Below are 24,305 nucleotides of genomic sequence, written 5' to 3' on the forward strand. Positions count from 1 at the left end.
AATCACAACCTATCATGTTGAAAAGAGTAGAACGAGGTCGTCATGGATGGAAAACCTTTTATCATAGGTCTTCTTAGTCAAGATTGACCTCAGGCTAAACAAATATACAAACAAACAAACAATAATGGCCATCTATCCTTAGAATGATATTTATGATGAACCCACATGACACACCATATGACCAACATGCAAGAAATGAAGAAGTCTTATATGTGGTTATTTCATTTGGTAAAAATAGGAGCCAAACCTTCCTCGAATCACACCCTACTGTCTTAAAAACCTAAAGGCTAGATAATTTAGACAAAGATGTGCAAACTCACAAAATGGTCGTCAGTTCATTCAAAACTGCCCTGGAGTTAAATAACAACTGTTTACTATAAATTCTCAGGTAACAGGTAAATAGTGGCGAGATTGTTGAAACAGATTCATTTGCTTTACAACTGTATCTCAGAAGAGACCTACTGTTTCAACTGCTATACCTGAATGTCATCTGTCTGTTGATCCTCATCTCACATCACATCAAATTTCTCTCTCTCTGTTTGTCTTTTTTATTGCATCATATTTTTCTCTCCTCAGATAAAGACCGTACAGCTATCTACATCACAGTTCCAGTCTTGCTGGTAGCTGCTATTGTAGCATTGAATATAGTATTTATCATGTGGCACAAGAAACTCTAGTAAGTAACAAATGGTTTGCTACATTTTTAACATGCATACACACACACATACGTGCAGGTGCACTCATGCATATTGTGCATGTGTTTGTGTATGAGTGTGTATATCTTGTGTATTTGTGTGCATGCGCACACATGTAGAGTTGGTACAGTAGAAGATCTATACTCAAGATCTCATACAGTAAGCACAAACCTAGAACTAAATGGTTGCAAACTTCCTAATGACACAGCCATACTTATAACTTTACATACATACATACATACATACACACACACATATATATATATATAAAGGAGTAATGGTGTCACTAAGACCCAAAAGTGTCAGGTAATGCTGAGTAAGTGCTATGGATAGACCATAATTAAACTCCAGGTTCGGTGATTATGCGAATAAGGAGTCCAACATAGGTCATACATCAGCATGTGCATATAAAAAAATTTTTTTTTTTTCATTTTCAGAATGCGATGAAAAACCAAGGCTGTGAAGATTTTAGAACATTTATAAATAGAAGGTCTTACAGCTGTTTCCTGGATATTTATTATATCCCTTCATCGGAGACGGTGTGAGAAAATGGTTAAGCAATAGTTAATTTAGATAAGATACGAAATAGAGAGTGAAGTGGAGGAATGAAAATAGATGTGAGATATGCAGGGATATTGCATTTGTAGATCCATTATTTAGACAGAATGGTATACATATAAGATTCCAATACCTTGTGAGTAAAATCCAATCGTATTTAAAATTGGTCATTCCAAGTATAGAGTTTGTACACAGTGATTTTGAATCAAGAGTTTTATTTAAAGTGACCTAAAAGTAGGGAATGTATTTGTAAGGTCAAATCGGAATAGCAGTACCTTGGTAGATAAAGCAATTAAGGGTCGTGAACAGTACCTTTCTGTTAGATTTAAATACAGGCACAGTATTTTCACTTGAAAGCAGGCTTCAGTTTTTTTACATAGACCTAAGCCCTCTGATAGTACCTGAGGAAACATCTTTTTCAATTTTCTCTTATATTCCTTAGACAATTTATTTTTAACGGGACAACCATTTATGATTTTGCAGCAGAGACTTGTGGGAAAGTGCCATAAATCAAATAACTCCAATCAGTCTGTACCAAACAGATTGAATGGATTCTCCACAAGGAATGTTTTCTGCTTCACGAGTTTCTCCTCGAAATCTGACATCTGCACATGTTTCACCCATGAAATGTAATTTACCACCCATCACACCACATGCAATTTTCACTGTTTTACGGTACCTCGGTTTCCAGATTTTTCTCCATGTATCTGCACTTATGATTGAAATATCACTACCTGTATCCAACTGTAGTTTAATATTTACATCATTCCTTTTTATGTATATGAATTTTGTTTTTGTGTTGCATTCACTTTCTACTGAAAACACCTTAGAACATTTTGCATTTGACCCTTGTAATCTTGTCTTGCAATGTGAGCTCTTGTGACCAAGTTTCTGACAACTATAGCATTTTTGGTTTTTAAATGGACACTCTATTCTGAAGTGTAGGCCTCCACTTTCATAACATGGATTGGAGTATGGCATTCTTTTTTGGTTGTACTTTGCAAATTGACACATCTGTATTTTTGTGGAATCTTTCTAATTTTTTTCATGTCGTGCTTCTGGTTTACCATTGTTTGACATTCTTCTGCAATGATCTGTAGGGTTAAGTCTTGATTCACTTGCCCCATTTTTGAGAGAATACTTGCCCGAATTTCTCTAACTTTGGTTGTCGTAAGGCCTTGTACAAAGATAAGGGATTTAAACATATCAGGAGTGTTTATGTACCCATAACTTAGTAGTTCAGTAAAAAGAGTCCAATATAATAAGTACTAGGCTTAAAAGAAAAATAAGTTTTGGGGTCAATTTGTTCAACTGTATCCTTTAAGTCAGTGCTCCAGCATGGCTGCTGGCCAAAGTGGAAGATATAAAATAAAAGATAACTACAAAAGAATATTTCCTTCTACTTAAATTTATCATTTAACCAATTCGGTTTTTCCTTCAGTTGTTTCAAGAAAAAACAAATACCCACAGTTTCAAGTCTTGTTGATGCCAACCAAAATGGAAAGGTTAATCATTCCTTCACGATGAAAAACTCTGAATATTCACGGTGAGATATAGTTTCTTACTTATGCCCTCGCTACCTGCTATTCTGCTTCATTGTGATTCATTGTCATCATCATTATCATTTAGCATCCATTTTCCTTGCTGGCGTAAGTCAGATGATTTGACTAGAACTGGTAAGCCAGAGAGCTGCACCAGGCTCTTGTCTGTTTTGGCTTGGTTTCTATGGTTGGGTTCACTTCCTAATGCCACCCAGAGTGTACTGGGTGCCTTTTACATGTCATCAGTACAGGTCCTTTTAATGTTCCACCAGCATAGATGCCTGTAATGAATACACAGTGTCATTACAATATCAGAATACTTTGCAATAATCAGTATGTGGAGTCATACAACTTTTATTAAAATAGCAATCAACTTTGCCCTAAAATGAACAGCATTCTCTAAAAAATCTTTTCAGTTAAATGTCCAGCATCTCATTCTGATGGTCATCTCTATGTATGTATGTATGTATGTGTGTATGTATGTGTGTGTGTGTGTGTATGTTTGTGCGTGCGTGCGTGTCTTCTATTTTTTTAATTATTATAAATCTTCCACTGAGGAGGGAGCCAGTTTCAAAAAAATTACAAGGCTCCATCTTTCACATTTGGAACTAGAGAAAAATCTTGCATATTTTGACTGTTCCACTCACAGATTGCACTTGTAATGTATGAATTAGCTGGTCGAGTTCTCTTTCTGAAAATCCCAGTTTATCCAGGTTCTCCTTTAAGCATTTACGAACAAAACCTAATGCTCCAATTATTATTGGTATGAATATGAATTCATAGTCTGGATATTGAAGCTGGAAGTTTCAAAGCAGTTGTCCATAGATATCCTCTTTCCATTTGATTGTCAAAGAGATATTTATATCTGCAGAGCAGCTGACCTCTATGATGGTACATACCTTTTCCCCTCTGTCCCAAACAGCATTATTCAGCCTGTTATGTTTACATTTGACAGAAGTTTTGATGGGAATATTCCGCCAGTATTCCTTGAGTTGGTGTCTGTATGTATGTATGTATGTACGTACGTACATACATATGTATGTACACATATTTTCATGGAATGAAAATGATTTTACCGATCCCATTTTAGTTAAACAGTTTCTCTTTGAATCCCTTCATTAAAATGATGATATTCATTTGATCATTTCACTTTTTCTAGACCAATTATGTTGGCACATTTCCATAGCAAAGTAGAAATGATGAAAAGAGACACAAACATACAGTTTTGTGAAGAATTTAAGGTAAGTGAATTTAGGAACAGAATTTTATCGTGTTGTGTTTTTGATTTATTTTTTATTTATTTGACAGAAGTTAGTTGTGAAATTGCTAAAAATTCTACCATGTACTTTTGAGGTCGAACTAGCTTGAAGGTCATTTGAGTGGGCTATTATCTGAATAGATAATAACCCACTTGTAGAAATTCAACTATGTACTGATTAGAAACATTAATACAAATATGCATTAGTCTTGCCTGGGTGGACAATTAGTAGAGTAAAAAACAAACATGGCTGAAAGTTGGCTGGTTGTGCTTATGGACTGGATGATGAAGTCAAATAAATTGGGAATCAGTCAACTAATGAAAATATTAAGATACTTAATGTAGTGAGTCAAAAAACATAATCAATTAATATCATACCTGTAATAAATATAAAAGTCATTAATGATGGGACTTGCCAATTAAGATAAAGAAGATAATGCCACAATTCAAACTGATTAAAAATTGAATGAGAATATGGAGCAAGGAGAGTCTACAAAGTATCGTCTTACTCATTATTTATTGCCAGATCATTTATTGATTGGATAATTTAAAATAATGATATGGGGAAATTTCCCAGGTACGTCTTCATCATCATTATAATCATCACTGTTTAACACCCACTTTTTTCCATGCTTGCATGGGTCGGGCAGAGTTTAGAGGCAGAACTTTTAACAGCCAGATGGCCTTCCTTAGTCTTCACCTGTTTCCAAGCTTTAAAATACTTAAAATAAGACCCAGTAATATGCTGATACTGATTCAGTCGACTTAAACCTTTTTCCCATTAAAATTGATCTCATACTTGACCAAAGAGCTCTAATCTATGATCAATTTTTAAAAATGCAGATTACAACAATAAGGTTCATAGTTCTTTGTTTTTACACCTTTCTTTCTCTTTGTTTTGTTTTGTTAATTACTTATCCCTTTAAATAATTTCGAAATAGATAACCTAACCCTAACCCTAAAACTAACTAAAGAGCTAAAGAATGTATTTTAAAGACAGGTTTCCTTGTTTTTATGCTTTAATGTTTCAGTGTCTTAAGTATGTATGTATGTATGTCATTATTTGGTTTTAACGATGTACAGCTGCAGCCAAGATATTGCGAGCAGGGAAGCAGGGATCAACTACTGCATTGATCTCTCAGGCAAAATCAGTGGCTATACATCACTTGAAATTATATATATTGTGAGAAGAAGCAAGCTACTGACATCTCTAGCAGATGAAGTGTCCAGTACTGAAGTACTGAAATAGCCCAAAACCAGGCTGCTCTGCTGGTCCTGTCGCTAGAAGGTGGTAGGGGTTCGCCCCCCCCCCCCTGCTTGCAATATCTTGGATGCAGCTCCCCTGCTCACAATATCTTGGATGTACCATTAACTAGATTAACTAGTTAGAAGAGATGTCCTCTTGGGGTTAAAAAAATTGCGGTAAAGTCCATTCGAATGGACAGCCATGTTAAAAAGTCTATGAACGTTACTTGTTAGTGCAACTACTGCATTGATCTCTTAGAGAGATTTTAGTACTAGCATTTCTGCTTGTAATATATATATTCATACATACGTACATATATATATATATATATATATATATATATATATATATATATATATATATGTATGTATATACACATATATATACATAAATACATATGTATGTTTTCTTTTGACAGCTGCTAAAGAGTCTCTCCCCTGTGCAACCTCATGTTGCTGCTGAATTGCAAGTAAACCGCACCAAGAACCGATATACCAATATCTTGGCATGTGAGTAGAGATTTTCTTATTAATAATTATATTGTTGATGATGATGGTGATCTTGACCATGATCATCATTACCATCGTTGTAGTCATCTTCATTATCATAATAATCAAAATTATGACAATAGTGATGTGGATAGTTTGACTAGAGCTTGCAACACAGAAGGTTGCACCAAGTTCTACTTTCTGACTTGGCATGGTTTCTACACACTAACCACTTTACAGAGTGTACTGGGTGCTTTTTTTGTGGCACCAGCACCAGTGATGTTACCAAGTAACATTCAAGACAAGAATCTTTCAACTGTGTGGGGTAAGGGAAGTAGTTTTGAGGGAGGTGGGTTCATGCCAGATGATGAAATGGAACAGAAACAATTGTTTTGCAGTAGAGGAGATACATGGCTACCCCAGTTGGAAAAAGAGAGAGGAGAGAAGAAGATAGCGAAAGAGAGATGGTGAAGATGTGTCAGGGCATGCTTTCAAATTACAAGGGGATGTTATACAAGGGAAGTAGTACAGAGTATTGAAAAGGGTGAGAGGTTAAGTAAGTTTGTAAGAGTGGGAAAGGTGAGTGGGAGATGGAGGGGAGTGGAATGCAGTGGAATGCAGTGAGTGAACAGAGGTGGAAGGACAGGGTGTTAGGAAGATATGTTGTGGGAGAGAGATTCATCAAGGACAGATTGTGTGCAGGTAAGTTTGTGAAAGAACAAAAGAAGAGTGGGTGATAAAGGAGAGGGTATATTTTAAAAATTTATATGCAATTACTCTATTCTTGCAGATGATCATTCTCGAGTCAAGCTGTTACCTATGGATGATGATGAAAGTTCTGATTACACAAATGCTAATTACATACCTGTAAATATAAATTTCTTTCAAATATTGTGTGTGCAACTGTATGTGTGTTTGTGTGTGTATATATATATGTATGTATGTGTGTGTGTATATGTTTGTGTGTCTGTGTTTGTCCCCCCAACATCGCATGACAACTGATGGTGGTGTGTTTACATCCCCATAACTTAGCAGTTCGGCAAAATAGACTGATAGAATAAGTACTAGGCTTACAAAGAATAAGTCCTGGGGTCGATTTGCTCGACTAAAGGCGGTGCTCCTGCATGGCCACAGTCAAATGACTGAAACAAGTAAAAGAGTATAAAAGAGTAAATATATATATATATATATTGTCAATGGATCATACATGTGAAAAAGAAGCATACTCTAAAAGTTAGAGCAGTAATGCATTTACATGAATTTAAATATATGTCCAGTCATAGAGTGACCAATAGTTTTGCATCCAGTTTGACGAGAGGTTATTTGCTGCATTAATCTAGTCCTGAACTGTTAATATCAGAAGCATCATTTTTGTCATTAGTTGCTATTATTGACACATGTTCAGATGACAACTTGCTTTCTTCTCTCTTTCCCTGAACAGGGCTACAGCCTACACCGAGAGTACATTGCTTCCCAAGGACCCCTTCCTAGCACAAAGGATGACTTCTGGCGGATGATTTGGGAACAGAATGTGTCTATTATTGTCATGGTCACATTGCCTGTGGAACGTGGAAGAGTAAGTATTTCTGTCAACACATCCATTTCACTCATCAATGTATGTCACAAATATTGTTGACTTTATAATCATCAGTCATGTTTTTTTTTCTACTCTAGGCACAAGGCCCGGAATTTTGGGGGAGGGAGCCAGTCGAATAGATCGACCTCAGTACACAACTGGTACTTAATTTATCGACCCCCTGAAAAGATGAAAGGCAAAGTCAACCTCGGTAGAATTTAAACTCAGAACGTAAAGACAGACGAAATACCACTAAGCATTTCTGCCAGCCTTGTTATCATTACTATTATTGTTCTGAATATCATCATCATCATCATTGTTATCATGATCTAGATTATAACTACATTATGAAGGTTGATATATATCATCCCTTCTTTCCCATGTAGTGCAACCATTAGTACTGCTATCATTGTTAATCAGCCTCAAATCATCCCTGATTCAACAGACATATGGTCAAAAGTGTTCCAGATATGACTATCATATTTACAACTAGGACTACATTATCCAGTCTATCCTTGCCTTTTTCAAGATGGTATGGTGGGATTTGAGGGAGATTTGGTTGTTATTTCTAGCAAGTCGGGCAACCATGTAAAGGTTGCCTCATTAACTTGCATTTTTAGCTGTTTTTATATGCTGTGTCACATAGCTTTGCCATTTTCTATATCATCATATTGCATACTTTTATGCCTTTATCTTACCATGTCATGTAGTGCTTTCATTTTATGCATACAGCATAGATGCATCTTCAAATTGCACTTTTATTTGCACATGCAACATCAGAAAATGCCATAAATTTCAAAATGCATCAACATAAGATAGTATTGCACTGTACAGTCAATTACCTTATTTCTCTTGTTTGCTCTCTACCTCTCTCTACTTCTTTCCTTTCCTCTCTCCATGTTGTAACATATAATAAATATAATCCCATCAATAATGGTTATAATGGTTTCAAATTTTGGCAAAAGAGCAGTAATTTTTTATTATACCAACCCTAGCATTCAACTGGTACTTATCAACCCCCAAAAGGATGAAAAGCAAAATTGACATCAGTGGGATTTGAACTCAAAACAATGTAAAGCACCAGAAGAAATGCCACTAAGCATTTTGTTCAGCATGCTAACAATTCTGCCAGCTTCTTGCTGCCTTTGTCTTGTACAGTATAATAATAAATAGACTCTTGTAGTATTCTCTACCTTATATAAAAGGTAATCTCTGATGCTGTAGTATTATAAATTTAGTTCCAAGTAGCTCCAGCACTACTTTCAATGCAACACCATGAGAATGATGTTTCTACAATATTGTTCCATGGAGCTACATGGATAGTGTGGAATGGCAAAATAAAAGGTAAAAACCCCTTCCGGTCATGAATGACCATGGGATAACACCTTAAAAGTTCCCTCTGAGGGTTGTTTATGGTGATGTTACATGATATAACACTGTTAGTGCTATCATAAAATAAATGTGTCTACCATGCAGCACCATCTCTCCTCAGTGAAGCATTATGAATAAACCCGACATTGCTGTTTGCATTTAGCATCTTGTGATACACTCACTCTATGATAATTGCTGCACTATAGAACTGTCTATTTATTACATGTAGCATTGCCTGTAGATACATTATCAATTCATGTATGAAGTAGTGTTACTACATGTGGAATCATGTATAGAAACAATCAGTAACAATAGTAAGAACTTGGTATATTTTCTTAGCAGACACATCATGAAGCATGTTTACTGTTGCAGATACAGCATTGTATAACATGTAGCATTTCATGGAAGCATGAAGGAGCTCCTATTGTCACAGAATTAGCAGCAGAATCTCCTTCAAATTATATTGTACTGTCTTAAAAAGAGAAGGACAGGTCTGTCAGTCCTAGGTATTATACTAAGATAGAAAAAAAAATAACAAGAGAGTCATGGTTGGCATGTTTGTTTTATCAAGGTGAACCTTAGTTACATATAAACAAGGTTTGTCTACTGTACAATATCATTACTATCTGTGTGTGTACATGCAACATCATGTTGTTACATGTAGTAGCATGTAATATGATAATTTCTAACTTGTAAATCTTTTGTTACAATAGTGATACTGTTATGCTCTATCATGTAGTTTTATTGTGTGTGTGTGTCATTGTATTTGCCTATGTGAGTGTCTGTCTGTCTGTATATCTGTTTCTGTGTATGCATGTGTGTGTGTGTGTGTGTGTCTGTCTGTGTATGTGTGTCTGCATGTGCATGTGTGACATCATCTATCACCATTAATCTCTATATGTTTCACTTGCTGGACTTTTTTGTTTTAGGTCAAATGTGAGGTTTACTGGCCAAATAAATCTGAACCAGTTTACTTTGGTGATCTCGTGGTGCAGCTGAAATCAGAATCCAATCTTTCTGATTATGTCATCAGAATTATGGATGTGAATATGGTAAGCAATGTTGCAATGTTTCTTTTGTTTTATTTAGAGGCTTAGAATCAAAGAATATGGTTTTGAACGTCAAGGTGGTGGAATTGAGCAAAAATCCAAGAACTGAAATCTTAAGTTCAACTAGATAAGAATTCAGTAAACCCTGTTCCTAATGTAGATGCAAGTAAATGGTTGTTGCTGGCACTCCGTCGCTTATGACGTCAAGGGTTCCAGTTGATCCGATCAACGGGACAGCCTGCTCGTGAAATTAATGTGCAAGTGGCTGAGCACTCCACAGGCACGTGTACTCTTAACGTAGTTCTCGGGGATATTCAGTGAGCATTTGAAAGAATTTAGTTCATAGTTGCTGTTATGGCTAACTATTCCTGCACATCTACATTTCAAGCTCTTTACTGTCGTTCTTCCTGTGATCTCACAGCATCTTCTGTGCTCTGACAATTTACAACAGGTACATCAAAGCAATTCCTACCTGCCTCTTTTCTGCTCAAGTATGGCCACTTGCCAAATTGCAGTAAAGTTCTGTCTTCTATCCTGCAAATTATAATTTTTGTCTTTGTTAGATTTGCCTTAAGACTTCTCAGTTCTAGGTTTTGCTTCCTATTTACAATTTCTTTTCCTATGTCTTTTGAGATAAATTTGGTAAACAGAGGCTATACAGAAACTTATATATGTTCTGTACCCCTGTGTATCAGCATAAATCGATATAAATATCTTGTGATATTTCTTATAAATATTTTGTGATATCTCTAAAAACAATGTAGCTTAGATGGACTTAGTTATTTACTAAGTAGAGAACAAGTTTAGTAGTCAGAAAAATTGTAATTTTATTTACTGATTATTTTCTACAAGGCACAAGAACTATTTAGATTAAGAGAAGTGGATATAGAATAAGCTCAAATTTAAAATACTATTTTAAATTTGTAATTTATTATTTTATTGTAATTTATTATTTTATTCATATCAAAATAGATGAATGAAATGTAAACTCAGTTCCTACTAAAATTTGAACTCAACTCACCTAACACATGATTAAACTCCTATAGAATCTAATTTATTCTTCTATTCAGTATTGCAATATCATTCAGTTATTTTGAAATCTATTTCATTTTTCTTTATGTCTTTTTCTTTTTTTAAATTTATCATATCAATATTCTTTTATCTGTTTATTCTTAGGGTGAACATACAAAAGAAGTGAAACAGTTCCATTTCTTGAAGTGGCCAGATTTCGGTTGTCCTCAGAATACATCATTGCTGATCAACTTTGTGCAAACAGTTCGCACACATATGCCTTATATGGATGCTGGACCAACCTTGGTACACTGCAGGTAAACAGAAATCTTGTCTTTTGACTAGGTACTGCCCTAATTTTCCAAAGGATGAACCTGAACACAATTGATAGATTTGAGAACATTGTATCTTTATGCATGTATGTATGTATATATATAAGTTCAAAAAAAGACAAAAAACGTGAGGACGTGATACAGATAGTGTTACTTGATGCTCGGGAAAGGAAAGATATATATATATATATATATATATATACTCTTTTACTCTTTTATTTGTTTCAGTCATTTGACTGCGGCCATGCTGGAGCACCGCCTTTAGTCGAGCAAATCGACCCCGGGACTTATTCTTTGTAAGCCTAGTACTTATTCTATCGGTCTCTTTTGCTGAACCGCTAAGTGACGGAGACATAAACACACCAGCATCGGTTGTCAAGCAATGCTAGGGGGACAAACACACACATATACATATATATATATATATATATATATACATATATACGACGGGCTTCTTTCAGTTTCCGCCTACCAAATCCACTCACAAGGCTTTGGTCGGCCCGAGGCTATAGTAGAAGACACTTGCCCAAGGTGCCATGCAGTGGGACTGAACCCAGTAATAATAGTAATAATATTAGGGAATAAAAAATTTTATTCCAGCCTTACAGGCAAAAATTGGTATATTACACTAGGTTTCCTAATATATTACTAATTTAGAGACGAACCACCACTCTACAACTCAGAACTCATCCAAATCCATGCTGTGAGGCATATACCATCTTAATATATCTAAGATTTTAATCTAAAAATTTTAATTAAATAATATATTACATAAATCATATAAATAAATCATAGAAATATTAATTTTTTTAAATTTTAAAGTTAGAATTATAAATTGGACAGTAAAAATTAATACGATAATATACAGTACAGAAGTATAGATGTAAAAAGTTAGTGCTAGTATATAGACTACGTGCGTTTCATGGCTGAAATAGGACTATATAAAATCATAAGCAAATTCTATCCGAGTTCATTAGAAGGGGAAATGATTTTACTCCCAAAATCAGTCACACTTCAAGTCAAATCCCTAAGAAAATACCTAAAATCATTCAAGGAATAAACATAAACATGAGAAATAAAAATATATATATAAAGAGACAAAATCTGTAAACTAATCCCTACAGTAACGGTATTAATATAATTATTAAGAGTTACAATCTAAAAATATTGAAAAAGAGTATTGTAGTAAACAAAGTTAAAACATTATGGAATAAGTAGATAATAGTAAAAAAATGTGTTAGTGTATAAATTTACTAAAAGACGGATGTCAATATTATTTATAAAATTAAAATAAATCTGCCGGCTGGTAAATGTAGATTAAATCAAAATGGCTTCGCTATAGAATTTATACTAAAAGGTCACGTGATAAATAGGGCGTCTATTACCCAGAAGTACATGCGTGTTATAATTTCTAAAATAATAACGAAAATATCGAAAAAGAAAATCTACCTAAAATAAAAAGATTCTTAAGGATTAAAAATACTAAAATACTTAAACTTGCAAATTAACGCAGAGTAATAACTATGCAGATACGAAAATTCTATATTACGTAAATAATGCTATGAAAATTAATACTGAAAAGTCACGTGATAAACATGGCGTCCATTACCAGAGGTAAACACGTATTATAATTACTAAAATAATAACGAAAATATCGAAAACGAAAAACCTACCTAAAATAAAAAGTTTATTGAAGATTAATAATACTAAAATACTTAAAACTCTCAGATTTACACAGAATAATAACTATACCAAATACGAAAGTTATGTATTACTTAAATAATGTTATGAAACATTGTAAAAGACTGCTCATGTTATCGATGAATACTTAAAGTAAAGGTAGTTATATGTTCCAATTTGTATAATATTGAGATGATTAAAGTGTATTCTAAAGCTAATTTGATGTATCTTACGCTACTGATCATAACTATAAGTTGGTACCTAATCCTAGGACGTAGTATATAAAGGTATAGTGATTTTGAAGGATAATAACTGCAGTAATAATGATAACATAAATACTACTTACATTGGATCGACTTCCAATAAAATTAAATCCCGAGTGGTCCAACATATGAATTCTTTTAAGAACAGAAATTTAATGAACTCTACGGGACTTAGTACATACATTTGGGAACTTAAATCTAAAAGAATAGAATACGAGTTAAAATGGAAAATAGTTTGCAAGGTTAAATCATATAGGATAGGGAATAAATTCTGCTTATTATTTAACGAATTTAAAGAGATATCATTAGCTAATAAAAAATTAATTAACTCCCACGATGAACGTGATATTAAATGCAGACATAAATTAAATTACTTATATAATAAGTTTAGATAACTAACTTATTTATTTAAACCTAGAATTAGGTACCAAGGTTTAACAAACATTGTATGAACTTAACACTTAAAAGAGGGGGAAAGGGTTTCAACATTTCAGATGTTAGTTCTTTATCAAATATATATATTATATATATATATATATATATATATATATATATATATATATATATATATATATATATATAAAATGTTTCACGAAAATATCAGATGAAATTTTTGATGAAAATGTTTCACGAAAATTTTTGACGAATTTTTTGATGAAAATGTTTGCCAAAAATGTTTCATGAAAATGTTTCAATGTTTGACGAAAATGTCTCATGAAAATGTTTGATGAAAGAGTGTGAGACAGACAGACAGACGGACAAACAGGCAGACAGAGACAGATAGGGTGGGAGGGACCATAAGTATCTTAATTTCAATGAGGCTATATTGGCTCACGACCTTAAACATTTTGCCGTTGAAATAAACAATCTGTATAATCAATTGTAATGTTGATTTTTAAAAAGCGCTGATATAAAATTAACATTCACTCTCATGCTGTATATGTCTTTCGTCTTTCATCACTAGCCCAAAAAATACTGGTACAATATACTGTGTGTATATATATATATATATATAAAGAGAGAGAGAGAGAGTGAGTGTGTGTGTGAAATATACATAAATGTTGCTATACTAATTAGCAAGCTTTGATTGAAAGCAGGAATAAGAGATACAAGATACAGTTTAACTTCTATCTAAAATAATCAAGTGATGTGATGCACGGGCTATTCTAATCAGAGGGAGCTTCAGCTGTGAAGGGATGCCCAATAAGCAGGCAAATACAGTATATTGTTATTAAGAATTTAGCCTTAAAATATGTGAAAAAATATATATTGCTATGAAAGAAGCTATAAAAATATCGTGGACAACATTTATGATTCTACGAATATGCAGTGGCTTCTGTAAACAATTATTCGTTTTGTGAATGCCGAACTGTGAATAAGTGGGGGTACACTGTATACACATATGTATATATATATATATATATATATATATATATATATATATACCCAAAATTAATGACTTATGCAACATTAAAATTCATTGGTTTTGATTAACATCATAGGCAAACTAATATTAGTCCATGAACTGGAGATTCGTTATTGTGCCAAACAAAATGCTTGGTAGCATTTCTTTCAGCCTTACATTCCGAGTTCAAATGCTGTGAGAACAACTTTGCCTTTCATCTTTTCGGGATTGATAAAATAAGTACTAGTTGGGCACTGGGGTTGATGTAATCCACTTATCCCCACCCCCAAAATGACCAGCCTTGTACTTATAGTAGAAAAATTATTATTATCACAAGTTGGGTATATGATTAAGAAGTATGCTTCACAACTATATGTTGTTTGAGTCAATCCCACAATGTGGCACCTTGGGCTAGTATGCCTTGTGAGTAAAATTTCATAGATAGAAATTTGGGAGAACCACACCTGCTCTTGAGTGATAGATGTAATCCATTGCCTGGTCTATGGTGCCTTTAATAGCATCCACTTTTTGTATGTATTCAGGCCAGGTTTCCAGTCCAAGAACAGTTTCTTCCCATCAGTCTCAGAAATCTTGTAAAACATTGTAGGTCTTAACTTTCTTCCTTTTATGAAGTCACATAATAATTTTTTTAAACCATACATGACTCACTAAGAATTTCTGCCTCTCCATCAATTTCAAATTGATCCATTAAATGTGAGTTTATTCTCTTTACCAAAGACATAGAGCAGCATCAGGGAGACTCTTCCAGACATAATGTCATGTTCAATGTAGTAACAATTTCTTCCTTCTTTTTCCCACTTTTATCTTTTTATAACTATTTTTTCTAGTGCTGGAGTCGGACGTACAGGAACATTCATTGCCATTGACAGACTGCTTCAACATATACAAACCTATCTTGAAGTAGATATCTTTGGCTTAATATTAGAGCTGAGAAAGTACAGGCCAAATATGGTACAGACTGAGGTAAGTTGGTTCCTGATTAAAATCATTAAAAATAAATGGAGCTTCTTTTCTTGATTCCTGATTTTCTTGTTCATCAATAAGTACCAAACCCTGAGTTCCACTTGATGAAGCATTAGTCTTCTTTTTGCATACCACAAAGAGTTCTTTGGATTTATATTTACTAAACATAACAAAGTATTATTTGCTGTATGGGGAACATAGTAATTCCATTTAACAGCTCATAGGATGAGCAAAAAGCTACAGATACAGATCGTGTAGCAGCAAATTGATCAATGTCTGATGGTTGGACTGATTGCACTTAGTCCTTCTTTCTTTGTATACATTACAAATGTCTAGCTTTAACAATTGCTTATAATTTCTAATGTTAAAAGGTGATGAAGGCAGAGAGCTGGCAGAATCATTAGCACACTGAGCAACATGCTTAGTGGCATTTCATCTAACTTTCTGTTCTGAGTTCAAATTCCACCAAAGTGAACTTTGCCTTTCATCCTTTCTAGGTCAATAGAATAAGTACCAGCTGAGCACTGGGATCAGTGTAATCAACTTACCCCACTGCTCCAAAATTGCTGGCCTTGTGCCAAAATTTGAAACCAATATTAAATGGGTGATGAAAAATGAAAACTTTTCTTTCACATTGATAGACTATATGTTATTGTAACACTAATGCTTCAATTAACATATTTCTGTTAAAATATACTGCTTTTATTTCAATTAATTTTGAAGATAGTGAAAAATTTAGTAAAATAACTTTGCTTTATAAAGTTAGTGTTGAAAACTTAAATTAACATGAAATTTTGATTGAAGGTTTAAATTTTGGTCACTTTAAAACTGGGAATTTGTTTAATAGAACTATGGTCAGCCTTGAGAGAGTTGGTAACAAAAGGGTTGATCTAAAGAATTAGTATCTCAACATTATAATTTCTAGATAAATGGTTTAGGAATTAATTATTATCTATTGCATGACAGCTCATGGCAGAAAAATAAGTGTGACAAACTTTAATTTTTGTTTTCTGTCTTTGGTCAGTAAGTGTTATTTCCTATTTGCTTCTATTTAGAAATGAAATGAAATGACTATTATTTCCTTCAAATTTTGCTTTTGTGACCTGAACACCAATGTTTCAGTATTTTCCATTACATTTCAAACAGATTCAGTGCTGAGTTGCTGAAGCAGAATTTTCTAGAACTTTTGTTATAGCATATATTCTACTCAGTACCACAAATTTGCTTGTCAGTTGCTTGACCTTAACCACTTGAACATGTCCCTTAGTGACTGACAATATGTGCATCTCAGATTATGACCAGGAGTAGTAGGGGAGCATTATAGCCATGTGTTGACAGGGACTCTTTGGGGTTTGAATAAATGCAACAAAAGCAAAGTTTGAAGGAAATATTAGTCAGTTTTCATACTTTCTAGGAGTAAACAAATATGAAATAACAGTTACTATCCAAGGACAAAAATCGTGTCATACAGTGTAATTAATAGAGTCTCTACAGAGTCACTTGATCTGTGAGAAATTTCAGTCAAATCTTCCTGAAATTCTACCCTGCTGTTTCAATTAAGAAAGACGCATTGGATGATGTAGTTCTTGGTTCATTTCTTGTATTTTACTGATTTCAATCATTGGACTGCAAATATGATGAAGCATCACCTTTAAAGATTTTAATCAATGTCATCAACCCTAGTACTTCTGTCAGTCTCATTCTAATTTTATTAATTTCTATTTGCTAAACGACAAAGTTACAGATCTAAAAGGGGTACAACATAAACAATGAAACTAATTGTTAGAATGGGGTAAGTATGCACAAATAAGCACAATATTCACACACACACACATGCATACTGAATTTCAAAAGAAACGTCGCACTGTAAAAGATTATTTGTTTCACACATGATATAGAGATTATATGGATTTCATCACAGTTCTAGGTAATTTAACATCAGGAAGATGTCACTGATCCACGACACTTCTCTCTTTTGAAAACACAAGGATTGCATGTAGGGTTCAAACTCACTCACTTTTCGTGAACATGGTAATGCTCGCAAATACATCTTTATGAAAGGCATGATGCATGTGCAAAATGTTGACTCATTGGGTATAAAAGGCACCCAAATTTACCAGTCTGTCATTCATTTCCTGAGCACAGCAAGTATGCCAAGACTGACACGAAATCAGAGGAAGCAAGCCATTGAACCTTTCCATGTTGATCAACATCCATGAGTTATTGCTAATGGCTTGAACTGCAATATGTGTATGCTTATATAATTATTTCCAAACTTACTGATTACTGATTATTATTTAACAACCTTTGCCAGGACCAGTATGTATTTATCTACCAATGTATAGCAGATCATTTGAAACAAATGGAGAAAATTGAAAGTGAAGGTGAGAATTTTTCATTTTATTTTCAGATGTGTGTGTATGCGCGTGCATGTGTGTGTGTGTGTGTGCGCGCATGCATGCATCTGTATATGTGTGTTAGAATAGAAGACACTTACCGACTTAGTGGGCCTGAACCTAAAACCATATAGTTGCAAAGTAAATTCTAAAATCATACAATTATGGTCAGTTTTTATTTATTTTATATAAGTAACCATCATCATCATCGTTTAATGTCTACTCTCCATGCTGGCATGGGTTGGACAGTTTGACTGAGGACTGATGAGCCAGATGGCTGCACCAGGCTCCAATCTGATCTGGCAGAGTTTCTACAGCTGGATGCCCTTCCTAACGCCAACCACTCTGAGAGTGTAGTGGGTGCCTTTACGTGCCACTGGCATGAGGGCCAGTAAGGTGGTACTGGCAATGTCCACACTCAAATGATGTTTTTTATGTGCCACCTGCACAGGAGCCAGTCCAGCGGCACTGGTAACAACCTCACTTGAATGGTGCTCTTAGTGCTCCAGCATGGATGCCAGTCATGCGGTGCTGTCATCGAATTTGATTTCAACTTCACTTGCCTCAACAGGTCTTCGCAAGCAGAGTTTAGTGTCCAATGAAGGAAAGGTATGCATAAGTGGGCTGTTTACACCACTAGCATAGGCCATGGGTTATGGTCTCACTTGGCTTGCCAGGTCTTCTCAAGCACAGCATATTTCCCAAGGTCTTGGTCACTAGTCATTGCCTCAGTGAGGCTTAATGTTTTAAGGTCGTGCTTCACCACCTCATCCCAGGTCTTCCTGGATCTACCTCTTCCACAGGTTCCTTCAACTGCTAGGGTGTGACACTTTTTCACACAGCTATCCTCATCCATTCTCACCACATGACCATACCAGTACAGTCATCTCTCTTGCACACCACATCTGATGCTTCTTAGGTCCAACTTTTCTCTCAAGGCACTTACACTCTGTCAAGTATGCACACTGACATTGCACATCCATCGGAGCATACTGGCTTCATTCCTTGCAAGCTTATGCATGTCCCCAGCAGTCACAGCCCATGTTTTACGTTTCATGTTTCAAGTAATAATATTTTAAATACTTCACCCTAGGTTGTCCTTTGTTCTGATGGGATTGTATACTATTTTTAACAAGCTCATGCTACTTTGATGCTATTGGGGAAAGAGATGGAGAGTTCTGCTGATTATAAGAACAATGTTTTCTACAAAAATATGACATAACAGTTTTAGCTGCATCTTGGATATTAGGGGCTTTTCTAACTTCCTTGTTCGTCTTGTAATTAGTAACTATACCTTGTTCTTCAACTACAAAATAACAATCTTTGATATGTGACATAATGTATTAGTAACATGACCAAGGGAGGGTTGTGCAACATCATCTGCCTCACTCTCTTACCCCTATTATTATTATTATTATTATTATTATTATTATTATTATTATTATTATTATTATTATTAAAACATGACCAAGAGAAACTATTTTCTCTATCGATGTCAATATCAAACTTAAGTTTACTATTAAAATATTCAAGTACAAGAATTTGTTGAATAATTATGTATGCAGAAGTCATATATGATATTTTTAATAAACATGCATTTTGTGTCACTGAGAAAATAGAATATATATATATATTGTTGTACAAAGTTTCTCCAGAATGCAGATATAAACCCTTAACTGTGGAAAGCATTTTTAATACCAATCTGTGTTTTATTGAGGAATGAAAGTTGGCGACTATTTTCTGTTGAGATATGTCAAGTATATACAGGCAATGTGACTTGCAGAAAATACCAATTCTATTTTTGTTAAATAGTTAATATCATTACTAGAATGACCATGAAATATAATTTCACAGTGAAAGGGTTAAAGCTGATTTCTCTAGCAGTTCTGAAGTTACATTGAATATTATCCGATCTTAAGTGTTGAATGCTTTTTCAGGAGTTCCATCCTATCTTCCAACACAATCTTCCTTTTTATATTATATCACATAAATGTTATATAATGTCCTTTTTATATTATATAACGTAATATATATATATATATTATATAACATGGATGTTTATTTATTGCAGGTATTTATATGAACGAAACAGGAATGTGAGAAAATTAAATTCAAAGATTCACATTTTTTACTACTGCTGAAAAGAAATAATTAACATCATTGTGCCAGATTTTTCATTTGTATACCAACTTTGAAATTCATTTTGCTGCACAAAGTTTGCATGTGCATAAAGTATGTGTGTGTGTGTGTGTGTGTGTGTGTGTGTGTGTGTGTGTGTGTGTATGTGTGCATGCATGAGAGAGAGAGAGTGTATGTGTGTGCTTGTCTGTGTACATAAACAATTGTATTCATGAACACACACACATATAAATATATATATCTATATGTGTGTGCGTGTATATATACATATATATATATATCTGCACTCAAGTGCACATGTCAAATTTGAATTGGTTGATATTACTGAAGGCATTCCTTTCCTTTGTGCTTAGATATTAAGCACAACAAGAGAAAGTTTTCAACAGCTTAACTTATTGCTGAGAAAATCCATTAATCAAAGTTTTTATTTTTTTAATTTGCTATATTACATATGTAAGAGTCTATTTAATTACACACACACATATACACATGCACATATACACATACATGCGCGCACACAGACACAGACACCCACAAACACACACACATATTTCGATATATATATATTACAGAAATAAATCTACAAACAAATGTATACAAATATATTTCATATACATACACTTATGACAAATGAAAATATATATAGACAATATATGTGTATGTATATATATATATATATATATATATATATATATATATATATAGTTTTAGGGAAAAGAACCAAGTTTCATGAACTCATCGATGAAAATCCACTATCACATAAAGAAAAATTAATAATTAAAAGCACAATAAATTAGTATAATATAATACAAAGTAAATATCTTTATACTATTATTATCTTTATCTTATGATATTTACTTTGTATTATATTATACTAATTTATTGTGCTTTTAATTATTAATTTTTCTATGTGATAGTGGATTTTCATCGATGAGTTCATGAAACTTGGTTCTTTTCCCTAAAACTATATATTTATATATATTTTAATCTGTAAAGCTCAATTTAATTTTAATTTTTTATAAATTGCTTTTAATTGAGTTTTTACCTGTAATTTTGGATTTTGTTCCTAATATTATTATTATTATATATATATATATATATATATATATATAAGCTAAAAATGATAGATAGGATGGTCATAGATGGAGCCACTCTTAATTATGACCATATGTTCATTCATTCAGCTTTATGCTACACAATAAATATAACACTGACACAAATATAAATGCACAGAAACGCTTTATAAATGGAACTTGTATAAAACATGCATAATGATGGACTTTTATAGCTGATATCATTTACTGAAGGGTTACATACCAAATAACAGGTGTATGATAAAAGCAACACATACATGATACAATGATAAGTATATATATGTATGTATATGTATATTTCCATATATATGAGTGTGTATGTATAGTTATACATACATATATATGTGTGTGTGTATGTCTATGTGTGCTTGTATTTATGTATGTATATGTATTTCTATATACTTGTGTGTACATGTGCATATTTATATGTCACATTAAACATATATATATCTATTTGCTCAAAGTAATAGAGCACTTAATATAAGCTCAATAAAATATTCCTTTTGAATATTCTTTATAAAATGTATATATATATTTTATATATATATATATATATATATATATATATATATATATATATATATATTTTATATATATATATATATATATATATATATATATATATATATATATATATATATATTTCTGTGTGTGCGTGTTCAAACAATGAAAAAAGTAAGAAGAAGAAGAATGATAATAATTATGATAATTTGGAATTGTTGTAAACTTACTATTATCCCAATTCTAATGAGTGCCTTAGAGAGGGGGGGGGGCAGAAGCTTAAACGGTTGGTTGAAGATGTTGGATATCAAGGTGAATCTCCTGGTTTGCTTGCTTGGCACAGCAAAAATCATAACAAAGATGGCAGAAGGCAGCTTGATATTCAGCAATCCAATACCAGCAGAGCAACAACGAAATACTTAGTGAATGAAAATATTAATAACAATAATAATATTGTAATTTTGAATACCCTGATTGGTGCAAGAATAATCAGGTAATTAGATCAGGTAAATGCTATTCATTAATGCTTTTCATATTTCAACTGCACCTTAAAACATATTAGATAAATAATATATATATATATACATATATATGTATTTTGATATTCAATACTATGTTGTAAATAAATAGCATGTTGGTAATATATTTACAAAATATATATAATTAATGTGTATGTGTTTGTATGCATGTATGAGAATATATGCATCTCATAATTTACGTGCATGTGTGTGTGTGCGCGTGCATGTGTATGTCTGTGTGTGTATGTGTGTGTGCGTGTGTGTGTGTGTGTGAGAGAGAGTGAGAGAGTAGTTCTAGTTCTGATTATCCAGAAAAATAATGTCTTGAACAAAATGTCTTCCAATTGCCACAAATATTCAATCTTATGTAAAGTAATTATTTTAATTAAATATAATTGTTTCTAAAAGAATGTATTTATTATTATTTCCAATAACTATATCATCATCATCATCACCATTTAACATCTGCTCTTCATGCTGGCATGGGTTAGACAGTTTGACTGGAGCTGATAAGCTGGAGAGCTGCACCAGGTTCTAGTTTGATTTGGCATGGTTTCTACAACTGGAAGCCCTTCCTAACACCACCATTCCAGGAGTGTAATGGGTGCTTTTTACATGCCACCAGAATGGGAGCCATTTACATAATACTGGCAATGATCATGACTATGATTCACAGGTGGGTGCCATTAGCATGTCACTGGCAATGACCACGATTACAATGCACAGGTGCTATTTACACGGCACCAGGAGTGACCACAACTACGACACACAGGTGCCATTTACATGCCACCGACAACAACTACGACACACAGGTGCCATTTACATGCCATCACCAATGACCATGCTTCCCAGGTGCCAAATTACATGACGCCATTGATGATCACAATGATGTGTGTGTATCTGTTGGCACTCCGTCGCTTACGTCAAGGGTTACAGTTGATCCGATCAACGGAACAGCCTGCTCGTGCAATTAATGTGCAAGTGGCTGAGCACTCCACAGACACGTGTACCCTTAACGTAGTTCTCGGGAATATTCAGCGTGACACAGTGTGACAAGGCTGACCCTTTGAATTACAGGCACAACAGAAACAGGAAGAGTGAGAGAAAGTTGTGATGGAAGAGTACAGCAGGGTTCGCCACCATCCCCTGCCGGAGCCTCGTGGAGCTTTAGGTGTTTTTTCACTCAATAAACACTCACAACGCCCAGTCTGGGAATTGAAACCGCGATCCTATGATCGCGAGTCCGCTGCCCTAACGACTGGGCCATTGCGCCTCCACTGTGTGTGTATCAAAGCTCCAAATAAGCTATAAGTTGATACACAAGCTCTCAGCACTCTCTGAGTGCACTGCGTCTTATAGCAGAAACTGTAAGCTAATGAAGTTCATTATGTAATTCCTGTACCCTTGTTAGTTAATTTCATATAACACTATCCTTACCCAACACTTTATCCTGAAGCATATGTACATTTGAGTTCTACCACATGATTATATATATATATATATATATATATACTTTTTTTTCTTTTATTCTTTTACGTGTTTCAGTCATTTTGACTGTGGCCATGCTGGAGCACCACCATTTTGTTGAATAAATCGACCCCGGACTTATTCTTTGTAAACTTAGTTACAGGGATGTAAACACACCAACAATGGTTTTCAAGCAATGGTTGGGGGACAAACACAGACACAAACATATACACACATACATGTATATATATATATATATATATATATACACGGCGGGCATCTTTCAGTTTCCGTCTACCAAATCCACTCACAAGGCTTTGGTTGGCCCAAGGCTGTAGCAGAAGACACTTGCCCAAGGTGCCATGCAGTGGGACTGGTCCCGGGGCCATGTGGTTGGAAAGCAAGCTTCGTACCACACAGCCACACCTGCACCTATATATTTAATATTTTTTGAAATATATTTAATATTTTGTATTAATGGGTATAAGTGAATTTGTGTGTTGAAATGTTGAATAGAGCACTGGCAGAGTTTGGGTAACCTGGTGTCATCCGCAGTCGGGGTATATTACTTCAGGAACTCTGCAGCATTGGTTGAGATAATAATAATAATTACCTAAGTAACCAGAAGATGAATTTGGTATTAATCTTTATTTTGTGCAATGATCATTTCAACACAACTTTATGTATAGATGTACCTGATGAGACCCAGTCTGCAAAATGGATGCAACACAAC

The 24,305-nt window shown here is 33.9% G+C and overlaps 1 protein-coding gene across 5 annotated transcripts in view; it reads left to right on the forward strand.

The window, feature by feature from the left end:
* Positions 1 to 20,140, forward strand: part of LOC106874541 (tyrosine-protein phosphatase 10D) — a 76,611-nt gene extending 56,471 nt beyond the window's left edge. For all 5 annotated transcript variants that reach the window (XM_089358540.1, XM_089358538.1, XM_089358536.1 and 2 more), the window contains 11 exons: positions 577 to 676; positions 2,695 to 2,799; positions 3,954 to 4,035; positions 5,717 to 5,807; positions 6,577 to 6,653; positions 7,228 to 7,362; positions 9,663 to 9,785; positions 10,959 to 11,110; positions 15,322 to 15,457; positions 17,772 to 17,841; positions 19,925 to 20,140. In XM_089358540.1, coding sequence (XP_089214666.1) covers positions 577 to 676; positions 2,695 to 2,799; positions 3,954 to 4,035; positions 5,717 to 5,807; positions 6,577 to 6,653; positions 7,228 to 7,362; positions 9,663 to 9,785; positions 10,959 to 11,110; positions 15,322 to 15,457; positions 17,772 to 17,841; positions 19,925 to 19,953 — 1,100 coding nt within the window. In that variant the 3' untranslated portion in view covers positions 19,954 to 20,140. The remainder of the gene's footprint in view (positions 1 to 576; positions 677 to 2,694; positions 2,800 to 3,953; positions 4,036 to 5,716; positions 5,808 to 6,576; positions 6,654 to 7,227; positions 7,363 to 9,662; positions 9,786 to 10,958; positions 11,111 to 15,321; positions 15,458 to 17,771; positions 17,842 to 19,924) is intronic.
* Positions 20,141 to 24,305: the final 4,165 nt, after the last annotated feature.

Source organism: Octopus bimaculoides, chromosome 10 (assembly GCF_046866305.1).
Source record: "Octopus bimaculoides isolate indiv1 chromosome 10, ASM4686630v1, whole genome shotgun sequence".
Classification (NCBI taxonomy): Eukaryota; Metazoa; Mollusca; class Cephalopoda; order Octopoda; family Octopodidae; genus Octopus; species Octopus bimaculoides.